Below are 9,451 nucleotides of genomic sequence, written 5' to 3'. Positions count from 1 at the left end.
CTTAAAAGTCTCTCCCACGCCTTTAACGCATTTTATTTTCTTCCTTTTGAGCTTGGTGACCACGAGAGGTGGAATAATGTTCACGTCTAGCAATTCTTGTGGCACGCGCTATTCGAACTCTAAAGGGACAACATTAATTGATTCCGAATACGCAAGGAGGTACTCTTCCACTTTATACATGGGCGAAGAGTAATCATAGACTCTCAAACCATAATCTTCACCGTGCTTCCATCGCAAAGTGGTCATCGCCTGATCGCATGATATTTTGACCAAGTTAAATTTCCTGCAAGCATACGACCTTTCCAGTAGGTCGACTTTGGTCGTACAGCCACTGCCAAACACAGTGAATTGTCTTTCGTCCCCGCTTACGTTCTCCACATAGAAGGAGTCGCCCTTGCTCATATTATCTCTTAAGATCTTTTCGGCGATGGACACAAATTTGTTATCCTTATATTTAAGGATGTAGGCACGCCTCTCCCTAAATATTTCACCAAACTTCTTAGCAATCGAATTGAATATGGATGTCACAGGGCACTCCCTTTCGACAATCAACATAGTATTCACCAACTCGACAATATTTGTGGTCATCGCATCAAACCTGTTGCCGGGGAAATATGCCCTGCTTCATTTCTCAAAACTAAGCTCATGCTCGAGGAAAAAGGCTGCCTCAGGATAGTAGTTCTTGAATTCCACAAAATGGTTGTTAAAATCCTCGAGAAATATGCCTTTGCCACGTTGTAGAATAGATAGAGGTGTTCTCCATAGTGGTGATTTACCCAGAGATTTCCACCTAGGTGCCTCATGCAGTATCCGTGATGAGCATGGTTGTACGCCTTCGTGATTCTATTGGCGATGCTTTTGTGCCTATCGGAGATAAAGAACAAATCTGATCCATCGATCATAATAAACTTCAGCTTCTCAAAGAAGAATGTCCAAAATAAATCGTTTTCCTTGTCAACGACGTAAAAGGCAATGGGATAAATATGGTTCTCCGTATCCTGTGCAACTGTGCTTAGCATCACACCCTTGTACTTGTCGTATAAATAAGAGTCGTCGACCGCAATAACCTTCCTCGTGTGGGTGAATCCCCTAATGCAAGGGCCCAACGATAAAAAGTAGTACATAAACCTACAATTGACCTTGTTCACCATGATGGAATAAGTAGTGCCAATATTAAGAGCGTCGATCATGTACGAAAAAAGGCAGGCAGGAATACCCGTGCTCCGCTGTCGCTCGAACGATTTCCCTGGCAATCACACCCCCAGCCAATATTTCCAATGGTTTGGTCTACTTTTCAAGTTCTTGAAAATGATCCTCCAAATCTCGTAAGTGTCCGGACCCTTTCCTTCGCGATACATGTTCACATAGAGTTACGCAATGACTTTAGACGTGATTTTTCTATGGCAGCGGATGATGTATTCGACGCCGCAAGTGTGATCGCCGACGTATTTATAGATAGTGAATTTATCCGTGCATTCATACTTCTTCACCTGCAACATCCACACCCAGCTAGGACAAACGCATTTCACCTTGAGGAATTTGCTGCAGCTCTTCAACGTAGCATAATCTAAAGGATTTCTCACAGTTGCTACGTCTAACAACAATTTCAACTTCTTTTTTCTGCTAAATGTTTGATTTACCTGAAAATTAGTTTCATCGGAGAAGGTGTGGTTGGTTTGTGCTCCCAATTCACACTTTTCTCCCCCTTCTTCAGAGAAAAATGGATCTTTCAGTTCCATTGAATGATATTCCGAATCCATTGGATGAACATTCAAACTCTCATCTTCAAATGAATCATGTTCGTCGATTGGCGGTTGTGGTGGCGAGATTTTCGAAGACCCCGAGACGATATTTCTCCTCAATAATGGCCTAGAGCCATTGACAGCGACATCCAACATGTATAACGACACATGCCTATCATTATTTATGAACGTGAGATGTATTTTACCCCGCCGATTCATTACATAGATAATCACAACGTTCTTTGGCTCACATTCTAATTCTCCACTCTCAATTACGCTTCGAACCATGTCGTCGTAGATCCATTGTGATGCAGCGGGATGGGAACTGTTTCTCTGCTAGATGATTTCCACTTCCAATAGTTGGGACCCTCCTCCCACGAACTCATATAATTACCACCCACGCTAAATACCTCAGTTACTGTCATAATAGACCACACAAATCGATAATAGATTAAGTTATCGATTTATAGCTGGTCGATGACTGGTATGAATACGTCCGTACAAAGACGCTAATCGAGTGATTTTTGATATAATCGTTTCCCTCCTAGCTCTGGGATGGAAAAATGTATGTGTAAGACTTCTAAACTACTAAAATATATCTAATGACTAGGTATTGAGCGGATTTGGAAAGCTTTTCGAGCTAGTACAAATGGTGAAATTTTTTTTTTTGCATTTTTTTCAAAAAGGATGGAACAACAATGGAGGCAATGATGAAGAATGGAGATTTTCAGTCGTGATGAACAATTTTTCGTAGGAAAAGTGGTTGGAATCCGAAATTATTGGTGGAAAGGAGAGCTCCTATTGGTGGCTTCTTGTACAATTTTCTAAATTAAAATAGCAAATATGAAAAAATGGTGGAAATATAAAAAAAGGTGGAAAATATTAAATATTAAATGAATGAGGTGGGGACTAAAGTGTAAAGTTTAAAACTTGTGTGGTAGGTTTGTATGTAAGAAGTGATGATGTCATAATTGTGTCTAAACACCTAATTTTTCAAGACTTGTGTCTAAATGTCAAAACAAGTTTTGAAAATATCTAAATGTCAAACTATCCCAACTTGCATGATATCTGAACAGAGCAAATTAAGTGATTGTCTGACAATGAAAATTAAATATTATTTATTTTATTTGAAAATTTTTAAAGTTGAAATTAAATTGTGTTTGATCATACTTCGTCGAAAGAATATCTACTTAGAATTTGAATGCATTTTTTTGTAAAAAATATGCTTTATACACTTCTCAATTTCTAAACGTTAGCAAAAATTATTCAACTTGACTAATTTACACATAATATATAATCAGTTCTAAAAGAGTAGTATCTCAAAAAAGTTAGTCACATCATGTTATAGACTCGATCTCCTGTACATAGTCTAGTTGAGATTATTCCTTTTAATCATAATGTTTTTGTCTCTCGATTTTTTTCTTTGAAAAACAAGAACTTATTAGGATTCGTAAGTTAAAGAAATATCACCAACAAAAAATTATTTAATTTGGAGATAGTAAATTAACTACATATACCAACATACCAACATGGATTGATGTGCAGACCGAAGTCCATAGCCATGGCTTGCATTTGGCCACTAGATCCCATTGGTACCAAAATCTCATACTTGTTGCCTAAACATGTGATTATATTTTGTCCAACACAAAATAATCTAGTACTATCTCATATTTAAAAAAATGGAAGCTTTGAAATACCAAAGTGACCCCTCCCATAAACATTTTGATGAACCTATGTTCTCGCTATAAATATTATTGAAAAAATGCTCAAGTATGTTATCGAACTATTAAAATGACTTATTTATAACAACTATTAAAAGTTTAACTCATTTATATCATCGTTGCTACAGAAAATAAGACAGACTTTTAACTGCAGTGGCATAAATAAATTAAATTTTTAATCGATAATATAAAGAGTCATTTTTAATAATTTATTGGCATATTAGATTTTTTTTAATATAATATTACTCTTACGTCTATATAATTAAAAATACATTTCAAAATATTGATAGTATTTTTTTACAAAATTTGAATTTTGAAAAGTCAAAAGTATTACATAAATTAAGAATAATAAGAAAGAAATATAACTTATTCACCGACAAAAACAAAATATGGAGACAACCAATTGACTACATTTGGGACCACTAAAAAAGGGAAAAAGTTTACACGCACCCGTGTATACCTCAATTAATACATGCATATCATGTGTTTGAATTTAAAATTTGTGTTACTTAATCATAATTAATCAACATGTATTTTACTTAATTTAATTACATAATCAAGGTAAAAAAATATTAGTTTAGTATATACACCGGGTGAGTGTAAATTTTTACCAAAAAAAGAGCATAGCCACCTTTGGGCGAGGGTTATCCGAATCTTCTACTGCAAAAAATTATATTATTCTTATATTTATATTTATATGGTAAATATTTAACTCTTTTCGATTGTACATATACTTTTTCAGATTTGGAATTCCTTAAATGAAAAACTTAATTGCGCTACTGCACAAGATGACTAGTCTTTGTAAAAGCTTTTAGACTTGTTGGGTACTATGGCAAGCAACATTGGAGAAGTGGTAGTTGAAGTTGCTCCTTTTCCTTTCATTTCTGCTTCTCCAAAAATTTAGTAAGTCAACGTGAATTTGTATTTCACTGTATTCGTACTGCTGTGTATTGAAAATGAAAATTTGTCACTTTACTTACCTTAGTAGTGCTCCTGATACTTTACTACCATTATGTAACTTAGATTCCAGTTATATAATCATTTTAATTTGCTTGTCCTACTCTTTTTATGTGAAACTTTTCACTTTTCAAAATTCGAATTATGTTAAAATATATCATTCATCTTGCAGACATAAATATTTGGAGTGAGCACAGAGCCTTCCATCAACATGATTTATTGCAGGGAGCAATTTTGGTATTCCAGAGCTAGTAGTACTATATTGTTTTGTGTGTTGTACGTACTTTTCTCTACCTGGAGAAAATATAACCACACTACTTTTGTTTAATATCTTAGATATCTCTTGGCCCATCAGTAGTAACTTTGTCGAGCCAGGGGCTCCCTTACACGCGAGCTGATTAGATGCGTGGAATTAGAAGACTCGTACATACTGTCTAGTATGGCTATAGAGTAAGAGAATTAACCAGCGACAAAGACTACGCAGCTACAAATAATTCTAATTTGATTTTTTTATTCTTCCACCTTTCTTTATTTGATAACTATTTAATGACATCATCTCATTTTACTTCTACTGCATCCTACTTAACACTGCATTGAGAAGAAAAGTTAACTAAAAGTATCGTACTAAAGTAAAAAAGTTTCACTTATTTCTTAAACTGAATGTCAAATGGTGTACCGTAAATTGGGATAAGGGAGTAGCAATAATTGTGTCTAAAAGAGAAGACCCTTGTTTGCCTTCCAGTTTTCATTGCCAAGTCAAGCTATTTTAACTAATCCCTCAATACATCAAACGCAAAGAAGCAAAAAAATATGGCAGAATCCATGCAAGACTCAACTCCATATAGTGATGTTTCCATGGCTTGCATTTGGTCACTTGATCCCATATATCAATCTGTCAAATGAACTTGCAAAAAGAGGTCACAAAATCTAATTCTTGTTGCCTAAACGTGCAGGAATTCGACTTCAAAATCTCAATTTTTATCCTCATCTCATCACATTCCACAAACTCACAATCCCTCATGTTGATGGCCCTCCATATGGTGCAGAGAATACAGCTAATGTGCCTGGATCTTTGGAGACTTTACTAGCAACAGCTATGGATGAATTATACGATGAAATCAAATCTTTTCTTGAAAATCTAAAACCCCATTTCGTTATCTTTGATTTTGCTTATTGGATCCCTGAGTTAGCACTACAAATTGGAGGTATCAAGACTGTGTCTTACAGAGTTGTTTGCCCGGATAAGACTACTTTTATGACATCAACTGCAGCTGAGCTTGTAAAGCCACCACCAGGTCACACTTGTTCCTCCTTTTTCTTTTATATCCCAGTCAGCTTCCGCGCATCGACTAATTTAGGTCCCATTTGGACATGATTTGAAATCAAATTGATTTGAAGTTAGAATTCTGTTTGGATATGCAATTTAAATTACTTAAGTTGTAATTTTTTTCTCATAAACGTGAAAAGCCCATAAATTGTGAAAACTATCAAGCTTTCGCTTATTCTTATACAGTCTGACAAAATGAGCAAAATATAGCTCGTAAATAAAATAGTGAAATATCCAAAGACGTCGTATTGATAAGTCACATATGATAAAAAAAACCGAACATAGTGAGAAAAGTTTTTTTTCTATTGATTTCAGTCTATTGAATGATTACAAGGCTACAACTTTATACAAAAAGAAAAGAGACCTAATGGAAAGATAATATACGGTAATCAATACAGACACCTAAATGATAAGATAATCAACATTAATGAAAACAGAATAGTAACAATTTAGGCTCCAATCTCACAAATCTCTCATTTTGTTTCCTACTTATCTCCCACTGTACAGCTCACTGCAACAACATATATCCATGTTTCTTCTACAAATAAAGTACTGCTAGCATGCATTTATACAGTGCCTGCTTTGCTAGTAATTCTGTAATTCCATTTTACTCTCTAAAGAAGTGGTCAATTGGTGGATCTCCAGGTTACCCTTCTACTACTGTGGTGTTGCGTGAATGTGAAGCTAAATTGTTACAGTTTCTATTTGATGAATATGGCAAGGGGGTGACATTTCTCGAACGAATGCAGAAGTCCCGAGCAGGATGCGACACAATCCCTCTAAAAACATGTAGAGAGGTTGAAGGAACATTTGGTGACTTTGCAGCAAAACAACTTGAAAAGCCAATCCTTTACACAGGAGCTGTTCTTCCTGAGCTGAAAAATGAGCCTTTAGAAGAACATGGATTATCTAATCGGCTCGAGAAATTCGAGCCAGGATCAGTAGTATTCTGTGCACTTGGGAGCCAAACTATTCTTCAAAATAAGCAGTTTCAAGAACTTGTTTTAGGCCTTGAACTGACTGAGTCACCATTCTTGTTAGCGGTTAAGCCACCCGAGGAGACAAATTCAATAGAAGAAGCCTTGCCAGAGGGATTCAAACAAAGGGCTAAAGAAAAGGGATTGATTCTTGATTGTTGGGTGCCACAATTGAAGATTTTAAGTCACAAATCAGTTGGTTGTTTTGTGAGTCACTGTGGGTATGGATCTATGTGGGAGTCTTTGGCATTGTGTGATTGTCAATTGGTATTTTTGCCTAGGTTTTTTGATCACCTTTTAAATGCTAGGCTGATGGAACATGAACTGAAAGTTGGTGTAGAAGTGGAGGAGGAGAATGATTTATTTACAAAAGAGAATTTGTGCAAGGCTGTGAAATGTATGATGGATAAAGATAGCCAAATTGCTTGTTCAATGAAAGAGAATCATAGGAAATGGAAGGAACTTCTTTCAAGTCCTGGATTTATGAGTAACTATATTGATAATTTCATTCACAACTTGCATGGACTTCTACTTGAACAGACCTAGATTAATCAAAGATTGAAGTTACTGGTTTGGCAGAATCTAGTAATTTTGATGCAGATCATGTATTTGTGTTAAGATATTTAATTATATTTATCAAATATTATCCTGTTTTGAAATTCAGAACTCATAAATTTAAAAATCTGTATCTATTTGCATATGGTTGAGATCTCTACTAAATTACAGATATTTGCACTCTTTAAGTTTGTACTTCAATTTCTGTTATAAAGACTTTAGGCTGGTGATTAACAAGAAGATAAAGATTTGGACAAAGGCGAATCCCGGGATTTGAAGATCATGTAGATATCATTATTTTAGAATAAGCGCTAAAGAAACTTTCAATATATAATGTCATGTACGTTTGGTCACTGTTAATCTGAGCAATACAAAAGGTACAAATATATAGGTCAATTATGAGTTCTAAGCTAATATTTAGACTTTAACTTTATTGTAATAGTTGAGTTTGATAGCTCGGTGTTCAAGGATATTGTGTTCGAATAACCAAAAATAATAATGAAAATGTATTATCACGAGTTCAATCTAAGGTCGAAGGTGCGGAAGCAACAACTTCAGCCTATGCACTAATAAAAATATATCAGCTCCTCAAGGTAAAAATATTATTTTTAAAAAGTTAATGAGTGCACATGCATCACCACTCATACAGGTGGACTTGCCTCTGAATTTGAAGGCGAAGTTAAAGATAGACTGGAGATTTGGAAACACACCCTAAAATCTAAATAATTAAGGCTGAACAGAACTAATCCGGCGCCTATGAAATACAAATTTAGGATCACATGATAAGAGTTCGATTGGAAGCGTATACCAAGTCATCATATCCAAGAGATATTGGTGCTCGTGATACTTTGGTACCGCTATTTAGCTTAGATTCTAGTTATGAAATCGATTTAGTTTGCTAGTAGTCGTTGTTGTTGTCGTCGTGTTGTTATTGTCGATGTTGTTGTTGTCGTTGTGTTGTTGTTGTTGTTGTTGTCGTGTTGTAGTTGATGTTGTTGCGTTATTGTTGTTGTCATTGTTGTGTTGTTATTGTTATCGTTGTTGTTTTTGTTGTTGCTGTGGTGGTGGTCGTCGTTGTTGTCTCATCTTTAATATAATATTTAAATAAATTATATTAAGATATATTATATAACATTTAAATTTTAAAAAAGATAAGTTTATGAAAGAGCAGAAATCTATGTAGAACTTTCCAACCATATTTTTAAACTAATGAAGAAAATAGTTATAATCAAGCTTAATGTTGCTTCTCAACAACTTGTCACTTGACTAATTATGGTGTTTCATCCTCTGCTTTATAATATATATAAATATTAGATTATTTATATATACTAAATAAAATTTCTAATAAAAATTAAAATTTAAGTCAGAATTATTATGTAACCATAGAAAGCAGCAGTGATATATGAAAATCATGTGAAGAAGGATCTAGATTATTTTGACAAAAAATTAAATCAAAAGGGGAGATTTGTTAGGGTTTTTGCTTTGATTTTCTTATTAAATTTAAATTTTATTTTTCTTGACAAATAATAAAAGTAATATCATAATTACTTTTACTTTTCATGACAGACAAATATAATTCTTTTACATATTTGGCTCGCTAGGGGTGTACATCGGTCGGGTTGGTTTTTTTTGTTGAAAAAAAAAATCAATTATGTCGGTTTATTAAAACTATAAACCAAATCAAACCAACATAAAATTGTTTTTTTCGGTTTAGGTTTTAATCGGTTCTTTCGATTTTTCTGAGTTTTTTTTATTTTTTTCTATAATTTTAATTTTTACAATTATATTGTGATTGAAGATTAGATCAAGTATGTTTTCACTCATGTGCTAATCAAAAACTACAATTATGAAAAATTGAGGAGCGAAAAACTCTCTCGAAACTAAAAAGTAAGATGAAGAGTGAAAAGTTTAGATTTTAAGTTTATATTGGGGTTTTGATCATTTTATTAGCAATTAATGGAAAAATATTACAACTTAAAGGCCCAAATATGAATATATATACACACAAACACACATTTACTTTCTAAATATTGAAAATTAATAAATCTAATTGAAAAAATATTTAAAAAGTAGATTATAATTAATATTTTATGTATAAAGAGTTAAGAGAAAAGACATCTTTTCCCCCCTGAACTTGTTGTCACAACTCACTTTAGCACTTAAACTTAACTT

At 33.9% G+C, this 9,451-nt stretch overlaps 1 protein-coding gene across 5 annotated transcripts; it reads left to right on the top strand.

Annotated features, from left to right (window-relative positions):
* Window positions 1–4,192: 4,192 nt before the first annotated feature.
* Window positions 4,193–7,476, top strand: LOC107868874 (UDP-glycosyltransferase 79B3-like). Of its 5 annotated transcripts, none has more exons than XM_047411169.1 (4): window positions 4,193–4,366; window positions 4,593–4,696; window positions 5,374–5,715; window positions 6,393–7,476. In XM_047411169.1, the coding sequence occupies exons 3-4, from the start codon at window positions 5,517–5,519 to the stop codon at window positions 7,268–7,270; spliced, it is 1,077 nt and encodes a 358-aa protein (XP_047267125.1). In that variant the 5' UTR covers window positions 4,193–4,366; window positions 4,593–4,696; window positions 5,374–5,516; the 3' UTR covers window positions 7,271–7,476. The 5 variants fall into 5 exon arrangements, with proteins under 5 accessions (XP_047267125.1, XP_047267126.1, XP_047267127.1 ...); XM_047411170.1 differs by having other exon boundaries at window positions 4,201–4,366; window positions 4,593–4,870; XM_047411171.1 differs by lacking the exon at window positions 4,593–4,696 and having other exon boundaries at window positions 4,201–4,366.
* Window positions 7,477–9,451: the final 1,975 nt, after the last annotated feature.

The sequence above is a fragment of the Capsicum annuum genome, chromosome 4, assembly GCF_002878395.1.
Source record: "Capsicum annuum cultivar UCD-10X-F1 chromosome 4, UCD10Xv1.1, whole genome shotgun sequence".
NCBI lineage: Eukaryota > Viridiplantae > Streptophyta > Magnoliopsida > Solanales > Solanaceae > Capsicum > Capsicum annuum.
Note: the sequence above shows the minus strand (reverse complement) of the source record. Positions and strands in the feature narration are given on the sequence as shown.

Bases quoted from the DNA above. Each gene is read 5' to 3' on its own strand.
- LOC107868874 (XM_047411169.1), top strand. From the start codon at position 5,517: ATGGATGAATTATACGATGAAATCAAATCTTTTCTTGAAAATCTAAAA. The intron at 5,716-6,392 runs GTCACACTTGTT...GTGGATCTCCAG, and splicing joins GCTTGTAAAGCCACCACCAG to GTTACCCTTCTACTACTGTG.